This window comes from Giraffa tippelskirchi, chromosome Y (assembly GCF_054371585.1).
Source record: "Giraffa tippelskirchi isolate mGirTip1 chromosome Y, T2T-mGirTip1v1.2.pri, whole genome shotgun sequence".
In the NCBI taxonomy this organism is placed as follows: domain Eukaryota; kingdom Metazoa; phylum Chordata; class Mammalia; order Artiodactyla; family Giraffidae; genus Giraffa; species Giraffa tippelskirchi.
This window is the reverse complement of record NC_137290.1, coordinates 362,874-386,500: the sequence shown is the minus strand read 5'-3', so window position 1 is coordinate 386,500 and position 23,627 is coordinate 362,874. Positions and strand designations below refer to the sequence as shown.

The 23,627-nt window shown below is 60.2% G+C and overlaps 1 protein-coding gene across 2 annotated transcripts; it reads right to left on the bottom strand.

The window, feature by feature from the left end:
• Positions 1-92: 92 nt before the first annotated feature.
• On the bottom strand, positions 93-13,419 carry LOC145537603 (short stature homeobox protein). Of its 2 annotated transcripts, XM_081568298.1 has the most exons (6): positions 13,137-13,419; positions 9,157-9,365; positions 5,147-5,204; positions 4,952-5,048; positions 4,762-4,773; positions 114-1,529 (listed from the first exon to the last, which is right to left on the bottom strand). In XM_081568298.1, the coding sequence occupies exons 1-6, from the start codon at positions 13,417-13,419 to the stop codon at positions 1,241-1,243; spliced, it is 948 nt and encodes a 315-aa protein (XP_081424424.1). In that variant the 3' UTR covers positions 114-1,240. The 2 variants fall into 2 exon arrangements, with proteins under 2 accessions (XP_081424425.1, XP_081424424.1); XM_081568299.1 differs by lacking the exon at positions 4,762-4,773 and having other exon boundaries at positions 93-1,486; positions 4,960-5,048.
• Positions 13,420-23,627: the final 10,208 nt, after the last annotated feature.

Genomic DNA, 23,627 nt, shown 5'->3' with positions numbered 1-23,627 from the left:
GTCATCCCGGCTCTGGGCCCGCAGCATGCAGAGGTGGGGGGGGGCGGGGGGGACGCGGAGGTAATGCCCTTCAAAGTCCGGAGCTGACAGGGTCAAGAGTGGACAGCTTTTTTTTTTTTAAATCTATTAATATTTACAATATTGCACTTTCCTGCACGTCATTGCATGTCACTAGCGTGGATGCTCCATCAGTTACTATTATTATACCTTAAACCACTGTGCCCCGCTGCCACGATTGCAAGTCCTTTCCGCATCTGAATCCTGCAGCACAGCCAGAGAGTGTCCATTCGAGGGGGAATCGAAGCGACTGGGGGCAAAGTTATCAAGTCGCCTGTTGTGCGGCACAAGGAATCCTGAATCCGGTGCGCCGGGGCCAAACGCGGGCAAGACGGCGGGGGCGGTCAGGCCGCCGGCCCTCCCCGGGACGGTCCCAGCGTGCCACCCTGAGGTCCCGGTGACCAGCGCACCTTAGCCAGGCCGTGTCAAGTGCGTCTCGTTATTGCTACCTTTCAGGCGGAGGGTAGGGGACGGTGGATGCGCGGGCCGGCCCAGGACGGAGTCCCTGCTTCCGGATGCCCGAGTCCACACTGAAATCCACACTGGGGTTGGGGGTGGGGGGCGTCCCGTAGCTCCTTCTCCGATGCAACTTTTCCGTCCGTAGCAGTGAATAAAATCGCGCGCATCCAAACGTTGGCATTTTCAGAGGAGACCAGCCCCAGAACTTTTTTTTTGTTTCCTAGACGGTGAGATCTTGGAAAGGCGCGTGGCGGAGGCCGCATGCACAGGGTAGGAAGTGGCAGCCGCAGGCGAGGGCGCGGGGCAGCTCCACGTGGCCGAGGGTGGTCCCAGGACGCACCGACCACCCGTCGAGGGGGTCGAGTTGGAGTGGTCCAACCGACCCCTGCTCGCTCTTCCCGCCCCCCGACGGTCTCCGCGAGGCCCTGGAGGTGCCGCGCGCTCCCGGAGGTCCCCTCCGGAGGCCTGCAGGGGGTGGAGAGGGGTCTCCCAGGGCGGGCCCCGGGGCGGGGAGTTCGCTGCGCCCTGGCTCCGGGGTGTCCGTGCGGCCCGTCGAGGCGAAGGGTGGGGGGCGGTGCGGGGAGCGGAGGGGTCGAGTGCAGGACGCCGCGGGCGGACGGACGGACGGACGGACGGACGGACGGACGCACGCACGCACGCACGGGGCGGCGGGGGCCGGGGCGCGCGCGGGGCCGGCGGGCCGGCGGGCCGGCGGGCCGGCGGGTCAGAGCCCCAGGGCCTCCGCGTGCTTGCGCGCCTTCAGCCGCAGGTCGGCGATACTGGAGTTTTTGCTGTTGCTCTTCGCCGCGGCGGCCACGACGGCGGCGGCCGAGGCCGACTCGGCCAGCGAGGCGATGGGCAGCCCGAAGGGCGGCGGCGGGAACATCAGGTACGGCGCGTGCGCGGCGAGGTGCGGATGGAGGTGCGGGTGCGCGTGCGCCACGCCTTCCAGCTGCAGCTGCGCCTGGACCTGGGTGGGAGACCGGGCAGTCAGCACTTGGGGGGGGCGGGCTCTCCCGCACCGAGGACCCCCTCCGACCAGGGGACCACCTCCCACTGTCCTCCGGACAGCCAGTGTCAGGATAGGGGTCACTGCGTGTTCTTGGGGGCGCTTTCCTGCCCCAAGGACCCCTCCCCAGACCAGGGGACCACCCACCAGGGGACCACCCCCCCCATCAGGGGACCACCCCCCCATCAGGGGACCACCCACCAGGGGACCACACCCCCACCAGGGGACCACCTCCCACTGTCCTCCGGACAGCCAGTGTCAAGATAGGGGTCACTGCGTGTTCTAGAGGGCGCTTTCCCGCCCCGAGGACCCTTCCCAGACCAGGGGACCACCCCCCCAGGGGACCACCCCCCCAGCATGGGACCACCACCCACTGTCCTCTGGACACCCGGTGTCTGGATGGAGGAGGTCATTGCCTGTTCTAGGGGGCGCTTTCCTGCCCCAGGACCCCTCCCCAGACTAGGGGACCACCCACCAGGGGACCACCCCCACCACCAGGGGACCACCCCCACTTTCCTCCGGACAGCCAGTGTCAGGATAGGGGTCACTGCGTGTTCTAGGAGGCGCTTTCCTGCCCCGAGGACCTTCCCCAGACCAGGGGACCACCCACCAGGGGACCACCCCCACCACCAGGGGACCACCCCCACTGTCCTCCGGACAGCCAGTGTCAGGATAGGGGTCAGTGCGTGTTCTAGGGCGCGCTTTCGTGCCCAGAGGACCCTCCCCAGACCAGGGGACCACCCACAAGGGGACCACCCCCACCACCAGGGGACCACCCCACCAGGGGACCACCCCTCGACCACCACCCACTGTCCTCTGGACACCCGGTGTCTGGATGGAGGAGGTCATTGCCTGTTCTAGGGGGCGCTTTCCTGCCCCGAGGACCCCTCCCCAGACCAGGGGACCACCCCCCCACCAGGGGACCACGACCCAATCAGGGGACCACCTCCCACTGTCCTCCGGAGACCCAGTGTCAGCATAGGGGTCACTGCGTGTTCTAGAGGGCGCTTTCCTGTCCCGAGGACCCCTCCCCAGACCAGGGGACCACCCACCAGGGGTCACCCCCCCACCAGGGGACCACCACCCACTGTCCTCTGGACACCCGCTGTCCAGATGGGGTCGTTGCCTGTTCTGGGGGGGGGGCTTTCCCTGCCAGGAGGACCACCCACCAGGGACCACCCACCAGGGGACCACCCCTCACTGTCCTGTGAACACCCGGTGTCTGGATGGAGGTCACTGCCTGTTCTAGGGGATGCTTTCCTGCCCCGAGGACCCTTCCCCAGACCAAGGGACCACCCACCAGGGGACCCCCCCCCAGGGGACCACCACCCACTGTCCTGTGGACACCCGGTGTCTGGATGGAGGAGGTCATTGCCTGTTCTAGGGGGTGCTTTCCTGCCCCTAGGAAACCCCCCCAGACCAGAGAACCACCCCCCCACCAGGGGATCACCCCCACCCACCAGCAGACCACTACCCACTGTCCTCTGGACACCCGCTGTCCAGATGGGGTCGCTGCCTGTTCTGGGGGGTGGGGTGGGGCTTTCCTGCCAGGAGGACCACCCACCAGGGACCACCCACCAGGGGACCACCCCCCCACACCAAGGGACCACCCCCCACTGTTCTCTGGACACCTGATGTCTGGATGGGAGTCACTGGCTGTTTTGGGGAGGGGGGCTTTCCCACCCCCAAGGAGCTGGGGGATCTGCACAGATCCCCAGGCCCACCCCAGCATCGGGTGTCTACAGCTGGTACCCCCTCCTCACCCGACCCTCTGCTGATTGTCTGACATGCCCCTGGACTCAGGGTCCTGCCTATAGCTCAGGCCTCACCCCCCCAACACACACCCCCTTCCCACGGACCAGAGTCTGGGAATCTTCCAAAAGACCGCTCACCATCTGAGCCACAGCATTTTGTAAAAAAAAAAAAATGCAGAGCAAGCTCCAACTTATATGGGCTTCCCTGGTGTCTCAGATACTAAACCATCTGCCTGCAGTGCAGGAGACCGGGGGTTCGATCCCTGGGTCGGGAGGAGGAAAGGACCACCCACTTCCAAAAAGAGCTCAGCCAAGTCTTGGAGCTCCCAGTGGTCTCATTTCAGAGGGCCTGACGCTGACCCCACGCCTGGGCATCTGCCCCTGTAATGGCCAGGGGCCGTTACAGGCCTGCGGCAGGGGTGCTGGGGCGGCGAGGGGCCCCGCCCTGGAGGTTGGGGGCGGGGTCCGAGCGAGGAGGGTGCGGGCCCTCCCCGGCCCACAGCCCCGGACTCCCTCCCTGCCTTCAGCCCCACAGGAGCTCCCAGCCGAAACCACGGTGTCATCCCTGGACGACCCCCTGCCGTGTTACCCCAGAGGACCCTCCATGGCGAGACGGCCCCCTGTGATGTCACCCCTAGACGACCCCTGCTGACCAGAGGGGCCACAGACCTCGCGCCCCTCAGCACCCAGGGGCACAGAGACAACCCCCAAGCGTGTCCTGCTTGCGCCGATGGCCAGAGCACCCCCCACGCCCTCCCCGCAGCGTGCACGCCCCCACCCCCACGCTGGGGGGTCCCACCCCCACACTGGGCCCCGCCTTCTCCCGCAGCAGCTGGGGCGCCCCCTCCAGCCCAGCTCCTCCTGCAGGTCTGGCCACGCGGCTCCCAGAACCTACCGGAGGCTGCTCCAGACCAGGGGTGGTGGCGCGGCCCCTGGGACACCTGGACTCCGAGGGCCTCTGTCCTCCAACGCCCCGCCTGCCCCCCTCCTTGGACAGGACTGCCTGCGCTGCTAGGAACTGGGCGAACTCCCCCCTCCGCGGCCCCCCAACTCTGAGGTGCATGGGGCAAGGACCACACCCCCTCCGCCCCCCACTCTGAGATGCAGTGAGGCCGGGCTGGCTGCAGGAAAAGGTCCTCACGCACGAGTGGGAGACACATCCCCCTCTCCGTCCTCGACCAGGAGCCAAGCTAGTGGGCGCTTCCTGGGTGGGTGGGATGTTTTATTTTTCCCCGCGGACTTTCATTAAAAAAAAATATTGTGTCTGGCTTTCTGGCCTACTTGTCCCTCAAAGGGAACTCCCGGGAGTTTTATAGCGTGATGTTAATATGCACCAAAGGGTTCACAGGGCTTCCCTGGTGGCTCAGTGGCAAAGAATCCGCTTGCAATGCAGGAGACCCGGGTTGATTCCTGGCGGGGGAAGATCCCCTGGAGGAGGGCGTGGCAACCCACTCCAATGTTCTTGCCTGGGAAGAATCCCACGGACAGAGGGGCCTGGTGGGATGCAGTCCATCGGGTTGCAAAGAGTCGGACAGGATTGTGTGAGTACACGCAGAGCACAACGGGTTTGTAAATCTCACCCCTGTGAAAAAGCGGTTCCCCTTTCTTCCCTCCCCCCAGGCGGGCTGGGGGAGGTGGCGGCTCCCCTGGGGGGAGAAATAAAAATACAAACCGAGCTACCTGTTGGAAAGGCATCCTCAGCGCGCCCATGTTCACGTAAGGGGCCACCCTGCAGGCGTCCAAGTGGCTGGCCGTGCCCAGAATCACGCCTGCGAGCAAGCACACGAGATTTGAACCCTCCACGCCCGGCGGCCTCCCCGCCCCCCACCCTCCATCCTCGGCCCCCACCTCCCATCCCCGCACCCACCTTTGTGCATTTGGTTCTCCTGCTTGCGGCATTTGGCTCTCCGGTTCTGGAACCAAACCTGGGGGCAGAGCGGACACACGGGCACCCCCGTCGTGAGCGCGGGCAAAGCCTGCTTTCCAGATGACGCCAGAGGCTGTGCCAGGCGCCTGGGGTTCCCAGCCCCCCCCCAAAAGCTGCCTGTGGGCCCCCTCAAGGCCTCCCTCCCCTGCCTCTGTCTCCCCAGCCCCAGCACAACCGGGCACTTGCAGCTGGCAAGCGTCCTCAGCTAAGCGGGACTATAGAGCCTTGGCATCCATGAGCGGAAAGCCGGCAGGCGGGTCCTCTCTGCCGTGGTTAGTCGGTCAGTTGCCTCTGACTCCCTACGACCCCCTGGACTGTACCCCGCCCGGCTCCTCTGTCCATGGGATTCTCCCAGGCAAGATGAGTGGGCTGCCGTGTCCTCCTCCAGGGGATCTTCCCCACCCAGGCATCGAACCGGGGTAGTCCTGCATTGGCAGGCGGGCTCTTTACCATCTTAGCCACCAGGGAAGCCCAAGAGGGTCCTTGGGTGGCCGTGGAGAACCTTCCATCGTTTTGTGCGGGCAGCCCCAACTCCAGGCGGTCAGGTCACCGGTCCAACTTGACCTCCCACCCCAACCTTTCACCTCCTGACCAGCCTCTTCCCTAATCAAGCTGTGGGGTTCAGGAACTTCCATGTCCTCCAAGGCACCCCCCCCTCCTTGGAAGCCTGGAGGGTCCCAGCTAAACATCCCAGAGCCATGACCACTCTTGATCCCCAAAGACTGGGTGCACACACACACCCCACACACAAAATGCACACCCCACACTTCTGGTACAGAAAATGTAACTGCAGGGGCTCAGAATCTCTTGAAAGGGTGTTGAGACCCAGGCCAACGAGCATCAGAGGCGTGACAACAAGATTGGGGTGTAAAGCCCCACGACTCCCAATGCCCCATCCAGTCCTCCCCCACACTCACTGTCCCTCTTCCTCCAAACAGCCCCATGCAGGTGGAATCCAGGGCTTCCCCTCCGTCTGGGCTCCTCAGCACTTCATTTTTCCTACCTGACTTTCTCCAAAACTCCCCCTCCAGCCTCTCTCACCCAGTCCCCTCCGCGGTGCTCCGGGATCTCACAGGATAATTCAGGCCACGCCCCACCTCTGGGGGGAACTCAGGGACCCTGTGATGGTCCAAGCTCAGGGCCTGGGGTCGCTCCCATCTCCTACCCTGCCAGGGAAACCTCAGCTCCCACAGAGGCTGCAAACAGGCTGGACTGCAGGACACCTGAACTTTTCCATCACAGGCTCTTAAGGGCCTGTTTTCCATCCAAGGCTGACCTCTAGGACCTGCCTGTCCTAACAGAACTGACTTCCCCCACCCCCAAGTGTGGGAAAGCTCACCCCACCACGCCGCAGGGAGCCTGGCAAATTTGGATGCCCTGTTGCTCCAAAAAGATTTTTCCAAAAACGTGCCCCCTCTCAAGACGTGTGGAGATTCACAAATCGTGATTGCATTTCCAGAGCCTGCACTCAGATTCCTTCCCTACCCGTGAACCGCCCTAAACCGCCGCCTTGCACTCAGCTTGGGACTGGACCACTCTCCATTTCGGACCCTTCCTGGACACCGCTGTCTCCTTGGGGTCCGGTACCCAGCCATCCTCAGGAAAGGATGTGAAAATTCGGAGCCAGAGGCAAAAATTCTGCACCAACCCCCCCCCCACCACCAAGGGCATTTTTTCCCGAAAACAGAATCCTATTTAAATCTAAGAAAGAAAACTCACTTTCCCTTCAGCACGGGGAAAGAAGAAGAAGAAGAAAAAAATAAGATTACGGAGAATAAAAGTGATGAATTAGCCCTGCGTTCGGCGATAATAAATCAGTCTTGGGGTGATTCACGATCAATTCCAATTAGTCCTGAATATGCTAAGTAAAGCACACGACAGAGGTTTAGACAGTTATTTCTTCATTAAGGATCACTCGCCGATTTCTCTCACAAATGCTGTAATCTGATTTCCTTTTGATTTCCATTACAGACAGTGAATAATGACATTTAATTTAGCTCTGCGCCATAAACCCAAAGATATTTGTCGTAATTAAATTACCGCCCGCGCCTCACCGTGGTCTCATAACTTTCGATTATAACCCTGACAGCTGGGTGATATGAGTTTTCCAGTACAACACTAAAAATAAAAGGTTAATAAGGACCAGCTTCCAAAGGGTCTTCAATTTATTTACAGCAAATTTCCACTCTAAATTGAAACACTATCCTCTAACAACACAGGACAGCCTGTACCGAAAAGAATTACCCAACAGTTCAGACTCAGGATTAAAATACAGTGCATTTTCCTCTCTTCCTTTTTGAGTCCACCTTCCCTGGCCCCCTTCCCTGGCTTCGGCACAGCAGGGTCCGAGTTTTAACTAATTGGTTTTTATGACCACGTTCTGCCTCCCCTTTATTACACGATGCTTTTCCCCGTGGCCAATCGGAAATTATTTCTTTTCTTCTAGTCCCATGTTTATTTTTATTATTATTTACAATCATTAAATTTTAATCCAACTCTGGATCAATAGGCCTACGCCTCACTTTTCCTATTTTCCCACCTCCCACCCCCCCAACCTTTTTTTTTTTTAGGGCTTTTCTCAAGATCTGTAGCCACCCAAGAAGCAATTTTCTGCCAACTTGGTCTCTCCTGCGAAGGTGCTATTCAGTAATAGACTACTGAAAGAAATAGTGTGGAATTAAATTACAAGTAATTTATTTTTATAGAAACAGTACATCAAGGCCTGGGAGATATTACAGATCCCGGGCAGAAAGGCTGTGAAATGACATAAAAGTTGATGTCCCCTTCAGCAAAAGTTTAATCTTTTCATTAATTTATACAGGGCAGCCCCATCCATCTTGACGGGGAAAGGTGGCCAGGAGTCCCCCCCTCTCACTGCCGCGCGCCTCTCCTCGCCTCGGCCACAGACGCCGGGAGAAATTGGCTCGGGGACCCGGCCCTCAAGCCAGGCCGCCCGCCGTCCCTGGGATGCGGGCAGCATCACCGCGTCAGGCCACGGAGAATCCTGGGCACGCTTGGGGGGCTGCGGCATCTCCGCCTAAGAAACCCCAGCTACCGCAGCGGCAAGGAGGGAAGGGGAAGGAGATAGAACGCAAACACCGTCCCCTCCCCCGCTCCCCAAATGAAAGCTTTTGTAAAACACTGTCTCTAAAACCCTTTCCGTGTTTTCGTTTCATGCGTACAATCTTAGCCCAGTCGTGTTTAAAGACGTTGATCCTACAGCAACAAGAAAGCCGTTCTTTCAAAGCCCAGGCTGTACGCGGTCCCCTCCCCCCGTGGGCTGCATTAATTCCATTTATTTAAATAACCAGTCCCCGGAGCCCAGGGACCGTGACCCTCTTTTCCTTCTCTCGGGCTCGGCTGTCCTGCCCAGAACCGTCAACGCCGACGGGAAAGCCCAGCACAACCGGCCGGCCCGACCTTCGGCAGCGCCTGCAGAGGGGGGCCCGTCTGGTAGGGGGTCCCTCCCACCCTCCCCATCAATAAAGTCGTCCGTTTCACTTCCACGGTTACAACAACCCCGAGATGAAAAACAACAGCAAACAAAACTACCCGGGAGCGCCCCTCCCCCGCGCACGTGCGGGCGCACCCCCGCCCCAGCAGCCGGTGGCTCGCCAGATGGGGACATCACCAATTCCATGCGCCCGCGTCGCCGCCCCTGCGCGCCCCCTCCCCGGCCCCCGCCCGGCGCCCCGGCTAATCCGGCCCCGCGCGGGCAGGAGCCTCAGTCACCAAGACGCGGAAGGCGAGCCTGCCAGGCAGGGGATGCTCCCGAACGCCCGGCTCCAGCTCCCCCTCCAGCCCCCCACCACGTGCGCTCGACGTGCAGGGCGAGCGTGCCAGGCAGGGGGCGCGCGAGGCCCCGGGGATGCCCACGAACGCCCACCCCAGCCCGGGATTCCGCGCGTTCGTGGAAAGGCCCCGAAGGCCCCGGGAGCCGCGGCCCTCACCTGCACGCGCGCCTCGGAGAGCCCGAGGCGCTGGCTGAGCTCCTCGCGCATGAAGGCGTCGGGGTAGTGCGTCTCGTCGAAAAGCCGCTCCAGCTCGTTGAGCTGCTCCAGCGTGAAGTTGGTGCGGCTGCGCCGCTGCTTCAGCTTCGTCTGCCCGTCCTCGTCCTCCGACTTCACGTCGTCGCGCTTGTCCTTGCAGTCGTAGATGCCTACGGGCGGGCCGAGGGCACAGCGTTGAGGCCCCCCGCGCGCCCCGCCCGGACTTCCCCGCGTCCCCCCGGGGCCGCGCGGAGCCCCTCCGCCGGCCCCCGCCTCCCCCGAGCCGGCCCGCGGGTCCTGCGCGCTGGGAACACCGGCCCCGCGCGCTGCGAACAGGCCGCGCGCCGGGAAGCTTTGGCTCGACGTGGCAGAACGCTGGGTGCGCCCACGGGGCGCGGGGCCTCGGCGGACGATGCGCCCTGACGCAAACCTGCGTGGAGCCGATAAAGCAAACTCGCAGGCCAGACGAGCTCTTTTGTAACGACTCCGAACCCCGGCCCAGCTGGTGTATCTTGGCCTAATCTCCGAATAGTTTCCTCAGTTATCCACTTCGCCTCTGTTGACATACTTACAGAACCTAACCCCCCCCCCTCTTTTTGGGGGGAAAGGGAATGGGCTGTTAGATATTATTAAGTCAATAGGGAGAGTCGCCCAAGTACCGGGTCCCTGCCAGGGGCTCCTGCGAAGGACTCAAGGAGAGCCCAGCCTGGCTGGGGGTCCCGGCCGAGGAGAAGCCCTGTCCTCCCACCAACCCCAGCAGGACAGGGGCGGGTCCAGCCAGGCCAGAGCCTCCTTCAGGTCGCCACAGAGCTGGGCGATCGGGGGACCTCATCTCCCTCTGATCAAGAAAGCAAAGAAGAAAAGTGTTAGTCGCTTAGTCGTGTCTGACTTTGCCAGCCCATGGACTGTAGCCCGCCAGGCTGCTCTGTCCATGGGATTCTCCAGGCAAGAATACTGGAGTGGGTTGCCATGCCCTTCTCCAGGGCATCTTCCCAACCCAGGGGTCAAACCGAGGTCTCCAGCATTGCAGGTGGATTCTTTACTGTCTGAGCCACCAGAGGAGCCCCCCAAGAAGGCAAAGCCGTATCTTAAGGCACGCAGGAAGGCGTCTGGGGGTGCCCGCAAGTGCACAGTTTCCTGACTTCCTGTTTTGCCCCTCGGTCTCTTGGACATATTCTCAGGCCCCAACAGGACGCCAGGAGTGCAAACTCCCTTAGGTCCAAAAATTACAGGAGCGTCTGTACTTGCTGGGGGAGGGGGCAGTAAGGTCAGGATCAACCAGATTCTAACCCAGATGCCTCTCCTTTCCACCTCCAGGAAATGCAGTCCCTCACCAAACTCAAGGATTGAAAATAAAAGTTGGCTCCCCAGTCGCAGAGCTGGTGGAAGTCAAAAGACCCTGCCTGATGCTGGGAAAGATTGAAGGCGGGAGGAGAAGGGGACGACAGAGGACGAGATGGTGGGATGGCATCACCGACTCGATGGACATGAGTTTGAGTAAACTCCGGGAGATGATGATGGACAGGAAATTCTGGCGTGCTGCAGTCCGTGGGGTCGCAAAGAGTGAACAACAACATTTTAGCAGCCCGTGTGCTTTTTTCTCTGATCATAGGGTCTACAGGGGTGCAGGCAGAAAGGTCTCCCAACGCCCTCATTAGATGTCCCCTCTGGGTCAAGGAGAAGACGGTGGCCTTCCATAAACTCTCTCCAAAGAGTCTGGGCTTCCACGACTTCTGAAAAGAGTCCAGAAGTGCTGCAGAAGCCCTCAGCCATGAGCCCGGAAACTTGCAAACGGGAAAGACTCAAATTCTCCTTGGGGCCAGGGAAAAACCAGAGAAACCAGCCTGTCCCCCAGCGGGAGTTCCTAAGATGGACCTTAGCACTGAAGTCCTGAAACATCTCTCCTCAAGGCTCCTGAGCACTGGGCACCCAATGCCCTCTCACCCCCTGAGAAGAATCCTTTTCCAAGGATGCCCTACTTCTCTGCCATGGGGAAAAAAATCCTTTCCCAGAGGCAGCCCTGCCTTGACTTTGTCATACAGGTGTCTTAAGCCTGAACCCCAGGGACTTGAGCCCAGAATAAGAAGCTGGCCTTGAAAGTTCTGCAGAACCCAGGGCAGGCTCTGCAGAAACCACAGGCTCAGTGGTTACACGCAGTCCGGTCGCTCAACACCTCCTTGTCTCTCCAGACCCCAGGCATCTCCCGCCTCTCCGTTCTGCCAATTCGGCCAGGGGGCTCAGCCCTTCTGGGGGGCCGGGGGTGGTCTGCAGAGCCAGACAAGAGAGGAGCTACTGTGATTTTTCTTGCTGCTACTTTTTACAGCCCTGTCTTTCTCTTCCTGTCTATTTAAAATAGAAAATAAAAAAGGCCTCGATTGAGCTCTGCCCTCTTTCCAGGGGCCGACTGCCAGGGTTCTGCTGTCCTGATTGTCCAAGAGTGAGAGGAGGCAGGCAGAGGGGAGCTCAGCCTTGAAGGAGGATGAGGGAAGCCGTGAAGGGGCCCGGGAGGTCAGTTGCCAGGCGCTGTAAATTCAAGTAGGCCCTGACCGGGGCTCCGGCCGGCAGACAGCCGCGTCTCCATCAAAGTACACCGTCTTTGTAGGAATTACAGGGCCAGGTGCGCGAGGCCTCGCCAAGGGGTGAGCCCCAGAGGTAAGACGATCCGAACCCAGGCTGGGGGACTCTCACGGGGTCAGGGGCTTATCCAGACTAGGCCTCCGCCAGCCTTCTGCCTCCGCTAAGGTCAAGGTTTCCAAAGGCTGTCTGCGCCAGCCTTGAAGCCCCGCGTGCTGGGACTCCCCCAGCGAAGTGTGGGACCCACGAGCTTCCAGGGGGTCGCCAATGCCGCCCCCTCTCAATACTGCCAGAGGAAGACACGGGGACCCACGCCCCATATGGCAAGCTTCTGTTTCTCCTCGCTTTGTCGTGAGAAATATAGACCTTCGTCTGCTTCCTAACACTCCCCGCTGAGAGATCCAGCCAGTTTTACTCCTCTGATTTATAGCTGCCGGCTGCCCTGTTTGCATGGAAATCCGCCCCGGTGAGGACCATCTCGGCCCCGCTGAGAGAACCCTTGTAAACAAGCCTCCCCTCCCGGCTGCGTCTGCAGTCAACAACAGCGCCAAAACGCCTCGGAGATCTCAGGAAAAGCCGCAGGATGGGGGTCCTGCAGGAGGGCCCGCTGCGCCCTGCCGGCCGGGGTCTGGGCAGCCGCGCGAGCGCGCGCGCGAGGGGTTCACGAGCCTCCCCGGGCCCTTCTGCCCCTCGCAGACCCTGACCACCTGCGCGGGCACAGGGCTGGCTTTAATTTCACAGGCCCCGCGGCAGCCAACTTCAAGGCAAAGTTCTCCCTAAGAGGGCCCAGGGCGGAGAGGCAAGGAGGGGGCCGACGCCTGCCGGCCGGCGCTATCCCCTACGCGGCCCATTTCTAGCGGGGGAAGCGGGCAGGCGAGGGGCGCCTGGAGAGAGCTCCGGGGATCGTCCCGGGGCACACAGACAGCCCGGCGGGCACACGGGCGCGCAGCCGCCAGCCTTACCCTCTACCTGCGTTGACAAGCCCAAACACCCGGATCGCTCTCCATCCGGGGAAAGGGCCCGCCGCTGGCACCCAATGCCAACGCCTCCAGGGGGGCGATGCGCGCGGGCCCCGCGCCGCTGCCCGCCCTCGGATCCAATGCCTCCATCCGCCCCTGCCTCCTCGGTTCTCCGGCCGGTTTCTTTCTTACGAAAAGCCTGGCGACGGGTGGCGGCCGGGGCCCTTCTGCGTCCGAGCCGTGGCTGTCACGTTCAGCGTTTTGGGGGTGGAACGAAGAGCCCGCCGCGGCGCCCCCTCCCCGGGGCCTCCGCGCGGCGCAGGGCGAGACGCCGGGCGGCCGGGCTCAGCGGCCACGGGAAGCGCCGTGCCCGGGAGGGGCCCGGAGCCTGCGTCCGACCCGGCTTACCTTCCGCCGCCCTCCCCGAACCGAACTCTTTCAGTTTGTCCTTGTCGGTGTCCACGTGGTCCTTAAAGAGATGCACCGGGCAGTGGCCGCCGGCCTCCGTTATGTCCTGGAGGTTGGACTCCGAGACCCCCAGCTCCCGCGAGCGCGCCAGTCCGCTCTCCAAAACTTCCCTGTACGTGATGGACTCTTTCTTGCCGCCGCCGCCGCCGCCGCCGCCGCCGCCGCTGCCGTCTTTGCTTTTCTGGTCAAAAGATTTGGATACAAAAGCCGTGAGTTCTTCCATGGCTGCCTGGGGGTGTGGGGGTGGGAACGGGGGGGGGCCGCGGGGGTCCGCGGGGCTGGCGAGGAGCCGGGCTGTGGTCCGCACGCCTCCCGCGCGCGGAGAGGACCGTCCGTGTGAAGGCAGGTCCCTCCTGCTGTTATTTATGCCTTTCAATTTGAGATCTCACTATTTATACGCGGCTACCTCTGCGCCCAACCCCCAACGCTCTCTGTCTGCAGCAATTACACCTCGCGGCTCGGCGCGGGCGCACGCGGAGGCGCTATCTCTCCCCCACCTCCAGTCCGGCAATTGGTTTTCTTTTGATTTCATCACTGTTTGGCGTCTGTGGCACCTTGGTGTGGAGCGGTAAAGACCAAGTTTTTGAAGGGAGAGAGAGAGACGGATATGGAGAGAGCGCGAGCGCGCGCGCAGGGGCGCAAAGCGCTAGCGCCGCGAACAGGTATCCGCGTTCTCTCAATGGCCGGCGAAAAGGAAACTCGAGGACTTTGGGGATGGTGAGGACGTCCTCGGCGGCCCGGCACCGGGAGGAGCGCCGCAGCCTCGCGCCTCGAATCTGTTTTCCCCGCGGGATGCGGCGTCCGGGCGTGGCCGCGCGGAGACGCCACCGAGAGGACCCCGGGGCGGCGGCGCTGATGCGCCATCCCACGGGGGAGAGTTGACCCCCAGCTTGGCGATGCGCTTGGGCACGGCGTGGCTGGACCCACCGGAGCGCCCCCCGCCCCCGAGCGGGTGTGCGCGCGTGCGCGGCCTGATCGGGGAAACAGCTGGAGAACCCCGAAAGCGCGAGGAAGGGCGGACGTGGGCGCCCGAGTCTCCGCGGCGGCGGCGGCTGCAGCTGGGCAGAGCGGCTCGGAGACCTCGGAGGGGCCGGAGACACGGACCCTGCGGCCCTCGGCTGCCCGGGGCGCGCGAGTCCAGACGCGGAGAAGCCGGCGGCTCCCTCGCTGGGAGAACCGGTTCTTACACAGCGGTCCTTGGGGGCGCCGGACCGACGCAGCCTTCCTGTTCAAGCCGTGCTGTCAGCCTGGTGTCTGAGAGATTTATTGGGGGCGGGGGGGAGACATCTATGTTTTTGTTTTTTTTTTTTTTGCTTGTGCCGTGGTTCTCCTGACAAGACCCTACCTCTCTCGGAACGCTATAACGTGCTTTAAAAGGATCCACTTTTTCTCAATTGCAATCCGAAATGCATTTGGCAACGCCGGCCAAAGCTATCCACTCTGCAAAATGCAAAATTCCGTCCGCAAATAAAGTGCCTTTTCTGCCCCCTGCCCGCTTTTTTTTCCTCTCATCTCTCCTTGTGGCCCCTTCCACCTGCCCTTCCCCTCTGCCAGGGGGTTGGGACGAGGGGTTACAGGGGGTGGAAGGCGGAGTGGGGGAGTGTTACGGGTTTTGGAGGAGTTCGTTGTGCATTTTTTTCTGGAGTCAGTTCCTCATCCTGCGAAGCGCCGGTGAGCAAGAACCCAGGATCCGGGGCGCCCTGGGCGTCCAGCGTCCGGAGCCGGACGGGGGTTTCCTTCGGTGGGAAAGAAAGTGAAGCCCCAGGGCCAAGGTCGGGTTTGCCCGGGGCGGGGGGGGGGGCTCGATCTGGGAGGTGGACTCCAGGAAGGCGGGGAAAGAGGGGGACGGGATGCAGACACAGCAGAGCTTCCTTCTCTCCTTCCTCCCGGCCTTCCAGGCCCTTCCTCCCCGCCGCCCTCCGTCGCCCTCTCCATCTCTCCCCCGGGTTTTCCGTCGCGTCTTCTGCGCCCTCCGTCCACTCTCCAGGATGGCTGCGCCCTTCGCTCGTGCGCGCGGCCCCGGGTCGGCTCGGCCCCGCGTGCGGCGGACTGAGCTGGGGGGTGGGGAGGACTTGGGGGGAGTCGGGGCGGGGGGGGGTGCCCGTGGCCTGCTCCCCGCGGACTTCAAAAGCGAAAAGGCAAAGAGGCGCTCGCAACTTGACAAACAGGGCTTTGTCACCACCGCCGCACTAATCAAAGCGGAGGCGCGCGCCTATCACACAGAAGTACAAATAGCCCGTCATGTATTAAACATGCAGCCGCCTCGCGGGTCTGCGCTGGGTTGAGGGAGACGCCGAGGGCCGCGGCCGGAGCTGGAGTGGGGGCGCGGGGTTGCGGGGGGCACGAGGCGGCCTCAGAAGCTCCCAGTCCTGGCCACAGACGCGTGGCGCGCCCCAAGTCTGCCCCCGCGGTCACTCGGGCCACTGCGCGCGTTTTCCGGGTCTACCGGGTCAGGGCCCCCCCCCCACCCCGGCCCGCCCACCAGGGAACGCGGTATTTGCAAGAAACAGTGGACTGACAGGAGCGGAAAGGGGTTACAAGTGGCGGGGCCCTAAGCTTGAGCCACTTTCTGGAGTCCTCGGAGGGAGGGTAGCTCGTCCAGCCTCAGGTGAGGATGCCGGTTCCCCAGGGACACCGGGCCTTCAGCCTGCACCCCCTCCTCCCTGACCCTCCTGGCCAGTCCCGGGGCCCCAGCCTCCCCGGGGGCACACAGTGGCTGGGTCTTGCAGGGAACAGGTGGTGAGAAGTCCCAGGCTCCCAAGCAGGACACCCCACCCCTGGGGCCTTGACCACCACCCAAGAGGGAACACGCTGGGAGTTACAGTCAGGCAGCTCCCAGGGGTCTCCTCCAGCTGGTGACCCTGGGTATCCAAAAACCTCGAGCCCAAGAGAGAATTAAAGTCACCCCCTTCCCAATTTTGATTTCCATATTTGATTCCCAGTAGACACTTGGTTCCGAAATAATAACCCGTCCTGGGAGGAAGAAAGCCATCTAACCAGCTTTTTCTGTCAGTCCCAAGGCTGTGCCTATGATAAGATTTTCACAAAATCAGTTTCTCTTGATGAGCAAACCCCTTCTGCTCTCACTTTTCGGGAGTGAGGAGCCAGATGTCCCCTGAACCCTCTCCCCGTCTGTCCGTAGCCAGGGGCACGCACGCGCGCGCGCACACACACACACACACACACGTGTGTGCACGCACACACTCACACACAGCTCCTTAACCTTGTCACCTTTCAACCAGAGGCGGTCAAACCCACCCTCAGAGTTATTTTTCAAATTTCAGCCTGGGCAAGGACTTTTTCGAACACATATTTTTGCTAATTCAAGTCAGTGCCCAAGGCCGCAGGGTGGGTATGGTTTATGAAATGTTACATTTACATTTCCGCCGGGGCAAGGTTTGGGGGGCGGAGGGGGGCCGGTGTGCCCGGAGCTCAGGCCCTCCCGGGCATAAGGGGCTCTTGTTTGCAGTTTCTGCAGACTCTCCACCAACCCCCCCACACCTTCCCCCAGAGAAGAAGGGGCCCAAAAGAGAGACCTTTTTAAAAATCTCAACTTGTCTTGGGAAGTTGTGGATGCTTTCATGTCTCCAGTGCATTCTGCCAGCTTTGAAAGAGGCTTCAGAAAAGTTTGTGGATAGAAACGAAAGCATAGCTGCTTTTTAAAAAAAAAGAAAAAAGAAAAAAGGACGCCGTGGGTTGGGCTGGGTTGGGGAGCGAGAGGCCGGGGATCTGGTTTCTGGGAGAAGACGGAAGTTCCAACGTGGATCTCACCAGAAGCTGGGAACACACCCTGGGCCTCTCCCGGGTTACGGATCCGAGGCCCGAGGCCCGCTGCTCAGGAACCCCCGGTGACACGAGGTGCTAACGGCCCCTGCCCTCTGCCCACCTGGGAAGAGACGCAGCCGCAGGGTGCAATGGAATGAAATAATAATGCCAGGGGTGGCTTGTGCTGCGGAGGAGGGCAGGGTCTCTGACCAAAGGCAGGAGGACCCAGGTCTTTCTGCAGCTTGGAGACGTCCCCAGGTCTGTGTGGGTCCAGGCGAGCCCACAGACCCAGGCCCCTGCTTGGTAGGCCGGGGGACGGAACATCCCAGAACGGCTGACAGCCAGCCTACCAGGGGGTTGGCAGGAGCTAGCTGGGGGGACCCAGGCTGGGAGGGACCCTCCTCGCCCCGAACCTGAACCGTTATAGGTGGGCCCTGTCCTTCCAGGTCAGATTTCCTGAATTCCTGAGGATCCCCCGCAACGCAGGCCGAGGCCACACAGGCATGGTGCGGAGCTGGAATGCTGTACCCCGTCTCTCACCCCCCGTCACCCCAGTTAGCCAGCCCGCTCAGACTTCCTCTCTGAACCCAGGCTGAGTCAGAAAGCTCAGACACCCTGGTCCCCAGGGGGAGAGACTGCTGGATTCAGCGTCCCGTTGTGCAGGCGGGCGGGGGACGGGGCTTTCTGCCCCCTCTGTGTCCTGCCATCACCCGCAGAAAAGAAATGACCCCCAGACTTCTCAGCTGCGCTTCCGTACCTTCATCTAAACTTCAGCGTGAACGTCCAGGCTCCTCCGCCCAGCCCCGAGCCCCCAGGATATCTGGGGACAGTGCCTGTGGACACAGCCGACCCCCCCCAACACCCCCACAACCACTGTGGACCCAGGGACCCAGGGACAGATGCGGACAGCAGGAGCTGGACACTGGCCACGTTCGGTCTCGGGGAGTAATCTGACTTTCCCGATGTGAATTAGGTGGATCTTAATGAACTACAGCTGCTGGTCTCCCTGTATTTGGGAGGCCAGCAGGGCGGGGGAAGGTGATGAATATTCAGATATTTCATATTTGGTTGATCTGAGGCTTCCAGGTCAGGGCTTCGAGTTTTCACGTTCAGCCCAGGGACACGAAGCTCCTGTGACCCAAACCGATTTACTTGAAATGAAATTTCCTGCCGCGAGCTTCTTAAGAGCGGAGCAGAAGAGGCCGCCGTCTGGTAGGGGGCCTCCCCATCCCCCCCCACCCTCCCCATCCCCCCCCACCCTCCCCATCCCCCCCCACCCTCCCCATCCCCCCCCACCCTCCCCATCCCCCCCCACCCCGGGAGGGTCGGTCGGTGGGAGTCACCCCCTCACTTCCATCTCCCCAGAGCCCAGCAACTCTCAGACCCACCGCCCCCCCCAGGTCACCTTCGCTGCCCACAAAACAGGAATTTTCAAGGAATGTCCCTTCTGTTTGGCCCACTTTCTCAGCCCCTAATTCAAAAGACAATTTCTATCAAAAATAATAATAGAGTGGAGGTGTTGACGGTTTTCACCCAAGAGTGAGGTGGTTTTTTTTTTTCCTTTTTTAACGACAATCGACCCCTCCCCACACATTAACTATTTATAAGTATCGATCAGAGAGGCTTGATTTTACAGAGGTCTTCACACTTTTCTTAGCTGGGTCTCCTTCCTCCCCCCACCCCTTTCAAATTTAGAAACCTGCTTTTGTATTCTCCAGTAGGCTGTTTATTGATTGACGCAAACATCCGTGTTTCAAACGGGAGGCTAATAGAGTTTCATTACAACGGGGCTTTGTTAATCCAGCTCCTGAATGGATAAGATTGATCCTGTCGACAAATTCGACATCTATAATATTAATAAAGGGCAAGAGGGAGCAGGGTGGGTTTCCGGCTCCTATTTGGAGTGTGGGCTGCCTCTGAGCTGCCAAAGACACACCCCCCAAAATGTATATATATACATATATTTTTTTCCATCTCATGTTTGCTATAAATCCCACCTTGGGGCCAGGATATGTTTTAAAATAACCTTCTATGCAAAAAAAAAAAAAAGGCAATTTTAACAACATATTTTGTAGGAGGAAATGCTGTTTGCTTTTCGGTGGAATTCTCTCTCTTTTCCTCCCCGTGTACTTTGCAAACATATGGTGGACATTAAAACTCTTTCCTTTCAGATTTAATCACAGGCCGGGTCCTCTACGTTTTATTGAAGAAAAACATTATTTTTTCGGGGAGCAAAGCAGTGTACCGGGGAGGGCGTCTAAAGAAGGCCTTTTTTTTTCTTCCAGGAGACCACCGCTAAACAAACAATGAGCGGCTCTCCATCGCGATGAATACATTACGCGATCCCAGGCAGGCGTTGCTGCGGTAATTAATGTTGCAAGAAGCCACCTCCGGGCGGGGTGGTGGATTTCGGTTTTCGCTTTTGGTTGTGGCCCAGGGCCTCGGCGCGGGCCACGCAAGCCCCTACCTCCTTCCTGCCGGCGCGCCCTCACCCGGGCTGGCTTCTCAGGCATTACGCACGGGTCGCCGAGGGCTTTGCAAACATCTCGCGGCAAACACCGGCTCAGAAAGTCTGGCCTTTTTTCTCCAGCCTTAAAATGCAGAAGGACTGCCGTCCCGCGCCCACCGCCTGCGAGAACTCGGCTTCGGCCCGAAGGCTGGAAGGAAAAAAAAAGTCTCGCAACCGCCGGGCGAGGCGGGGACGGCCGGTCCAGCCCTTCCCGGGGCGCAGGCGGAGCGCGCACCGGGCGATGCCCCCGCGGGCCCTGCCTGCTCGGAGCCCGGCTCCGCGGCCGGCAGCGTCCCCAAGGTGCCCGCGAACGGGACGCACCGATCGGTACCGTCCGTGCCCGCAGAAAAGGCCTTGGAGGGCTCCCCGGACTTCCAGACCACCTCCACAAAGTTTGCAAAGGGGATCGCAAAGTCCGATTCACAGCCGCCCAGGAGGAAAGCTGAGAGTGCTCCTGCTGCGGCTCAAACCCAGGGGCCCCGTGCCCTCCCGGCGGGCTTCTTCCCAGCGGCCATCGACTCACAGATGATCCTGTCTCTAGAAAAATGAAGGCTCAGACGGTGAAGAATCTGCCTGCAGTGCTGGAGACCTGGGTTCAATCCCTGGGTGGGGAAGATCCCCTGGAGGAGGGCATGGCAACCCACTCCAGGATTCTTGCCTGGAGAATCCCATTGACAGAGGAGCCTGGCAGGGCTACAGTCCATGGGGTTGCAAAGAGTAGCAGAGGACTGAGCGGCTAAGCACCCTCTAGGAGGCAGGCAGTAATTAAGTGGCCAATTTGTAGAGAAGAAGCAACCTACCTGGCCTCTGCCTCCTGAGCCCACTTTGGAACCAGACACCATGCTTCCATCCGGTGGGAACCAGCCCACTCCCTAAAGAAGCTCCTCGGGCCAGGCGGCCGGGGCCCTGCGGTCCCTCCCCCCAAGACGGGGTGGACCCCAGTGGTGCTCATCTAGGAGTCCTCACCCCCAGGTATCTGCAAGGCCACCCACCAACGTCCCTCAGAGTCCAAGTGTTAGAACCAGTGGAGGGCACAGAGGTTGTCCCCTCACGCCCAGGGTCTCCGTGCTCCCCAGACTCTAGTACTAGGACCAGCGGTGTCACCTAGCTTGCCCCCCCCCACGTGCGTCCCCAGTCCTCTGACAGCTGGATTCGCTCTCCCATCTTTGGTCACCCCACCCCCAGGGTTTCCCTGGTGACTCAGCTGGTCAAGAATCCTGCCTGTAATGCAGGAGACCCCGCTTGGATTCCTGGGTGGGCAAGGTTCCCCTGGAGCAGGGATCGGCTACCCACTCCAGGATTGTTGCGCTTCCCTGGTGGCTCAGTCAGTAAAGAATCCGCCTCCAATACAAGAGACCTGGGTTGGATCCTTGGGTTGGGAAGATCCCCTGGAGAAGGGAACTGCTACCCACTCCAGTATTCTGGCCTGGAGAATCCCATGGAGAGAGGAGCCTGGAGGGCTACAGTCCGTGTGGTTGCAAACAGTCCAACACAACTGAGTCTGGACAAGATTTGGACTGGCTTCCCCCAGCCCCAGGTTCGCCTGCCCTGTAGGAGTGTGTCTCATCCCTCATCAGGGCCTCAGTGAGGACTGGCTTTGGGCGGCCTGTGCAGGCGCCCCCCACACCCCACTAATGAGAAGCCTGTGCTGAGCGCCCAGGGTTTCCTGTGGGGGGTTCCGCGGAACCTGCCGGCCATCGCGGGGGTGGGGGAGCGCGTTGGGGGCCAGCTGGGAAGGGACAAGCCGGGAGCGGCAGGGTCGGAGATTTGGGGGGGCCCTGCTAATTGAGGAGCAGAGGCCAGGTCAGAGCACGGGGGGGGGGTGAGGGCCCCCGGACGGGAGGGGAGAGAGACTGCCCGTAGGCCCCCCGCGTCTCCAGCGCAGCTCAGCCTCCTGGCCTGCGGCAAAGCCCCGGGCTAGAGGCCTGAGTGCCCGCTGGACATCAGCCAGGAGCCCACCTGGGCGGGGTGGCGGGGGGGGGGAGGGGCCGCGGGGCGGAGGAGGGAAGGGAGAGAGGGGGAGGGTGGCCCTTCTGTCCGGGATCAGGGCACCCGCAGGCTGGCCCACTGGGCCGAAAACGCCGCCTTGCAGGCCTGGGCACCAGCTGGTCAGCTGGGGGTCCTGGGTGGGCCTGCACCCGGGTCCCTAGATGCCCCCTCCACCCCCCCCACCACGAGCTCTTCCCAGCCAGGAGGGTGTGTGTGGAGCTGGGCTTTCCCCTGTTGCAGGCAAAGGCCTGCCCTGGGCTGCTTCACTCATCACTTGTTCATTTATTCATTCCCTCATTCATTTATTCACACATTCATTCATTCCTGCACTCATTCATTTATTCATTCTTGAAAATGGCAGCCCACTCCAGTATCCTTGCCTGGAGAATCCCATGGACAGCAGAGCCTGGTGGGCTGCAGTCCATGGGGTCGCAAAGAGTCGGGCACGACTGAGCGACTAACACTTACTTACTTACTTACTTACTCCATCTGCGCCAGGTCCCTGGCTCCAAAGGCGCAGCCCTGCCCCGCTGACGTGGCCCCGGAGCTGGCTTGTGCCCGCTGGGTCTATTCCTCCTCCTTTCCGCGGTCATTCTGATGGTGAGAGAGGAGATCTTCGGGGGAGGCTAGAGGACTGTGGGCAGGGAAAAGCAGTGCCCCCTCTGCCATCGCCACCTCCTCCAATTCGAAAGTGCCCTGTACTTCCCAGGAGTCCTGGGGCTTGTGTGAGGATCAGAAAGGCAGCTTTGGGGGGTGCAAGTGAAGAGGGATGCCCCAGGGCAGAGCAGAAGAGGGTAGGATGGGTCCCTGTGGCTTCAGGGCACAGCTGGCTGGATGGGATCCTCCCAGGTCCCCCTGTTGCCAGCAGCACCTGGATTCTGTCCTACTGACGGAGGGGTTTGTTCTATCTGCATACAGGTCACAGGAGGGGAGCAAGAGAGAGCGCCCCCAAGGCGCTCAGCTGGTAAAGAATCCGCCTGCAATGCGGGAGACCTGGGTTCAATCCCTGGGTTGGGAAGATCCCCTGGAGAAGGGAAAGGCTACCCACACCAGTGTTCTTGCCTGGAGAATTCCACGGGCTACAAAGAGTCGGACATGACTGAGCGACTTTCACTTTCAAGGCTGCAAGAACAGCTGGCGAAACACAGGAGAGGGCTCAGAGGCCAGGGCTGTCTCCTCCCTCCGGAGAAATTACAGGGCTGCACACTTGACCAAGCCTTTGATGAAAAGATGCTGTGTGTGTGTGTCTGTGTTCTTTGAGTTCTATAAATAAGATATAGTATATGTATGCAATGGAATACTACACAGCCAGGAAAAAGAATGGAATATTACATGGATGGACCTAGACATTGCCCTACAAAGTGAAGTAAGTGAGACAGAGAAAGACAAATGTCATATCACTTTTATGTGGAATCTAAAATGTGGTCAAGTGAATTTAGTTACACAACAGAAGTAGAGTCACAGATGTAGGAAACCAACTTACAGTCACCAGGGGATAAGAGAGGGGGATACAGTTTTTAGATTGGGATTGACATATGCGCACTACTATGTACAAAAATAGATAACTAGTAAGGACCTCTTGATGAAAGTGAAAGAGGAGAGTGAAAAGCTGGCTTAAAACTCAACATTCAGAAAACTAAGATCATGGCATCCGGTCCCATCACTTCATGGCAAATAGATGGGGAAACAAAGGAAACAGTGACAGACTTGATTTTCTTGGGCTCCAACATCACTGCAGGTGGTGATTGCAGCCATGAAATTAAGACGCTTGCTCCTTGGAAGAAAAGCTGTGAGCAACTGAGACAGCATATTAAAAAGCAGAGACATTACTTTGCTGACAAAGGTCCATCTAGTCAAAGCTATGGTTTTTCCAGTAGTCACGTATGGATGTCAGAGTTGGACTATAAAGAAAGTTGAGTGCTAAAGAATTGATGCTTTTGAACTGTGGTGTTGGAGAAGACTCTTGAGAGTCCCTTGGACTGCAACGTTATCCAACCAGTCCATCCTAAAGGAAATCAGTCCTGAATATTCATTGGAAGGACGGATGCTGAAGCTGAAGCTCCAGTCCTTTGGCCACCTCATGCAAAGAGCTGACTCATGGGAAAAGATCCTGATGCTGGGAAAGACTGAAGGCAGGAGGAGAAGGGGACGACAGAGGATGAGATGGT

What these genes read in the sequence shown, in the direction of transcription:
- LOC145537603 (XM_081568298.1), bottom strand. Translation starts at nt 13,419, where the DNA reads ATGGAAGAACTCACGGCTTTTGTATCCAAATCTTTTGACCAGAAAAGC. An exon ending in TTCGGGGAGGGCGGCGGAAG is followed by an intron (nt 9,366 to 13,136) that starts GTAAGCCGGGTC and finishes GCCCGCCCGTAG; the next exon opens with GCATCTACGACTGCAAGGAC. An exon ending in TCTCCGAGGCGCGCGTGCAG is followed by an intron (nt 5,205 to 9,156) that starts GTGAGGGCCGCG and finishes CTCTGCCCCCAG; the next exon opens with GTTTGGTTCCAGAACCGGAG.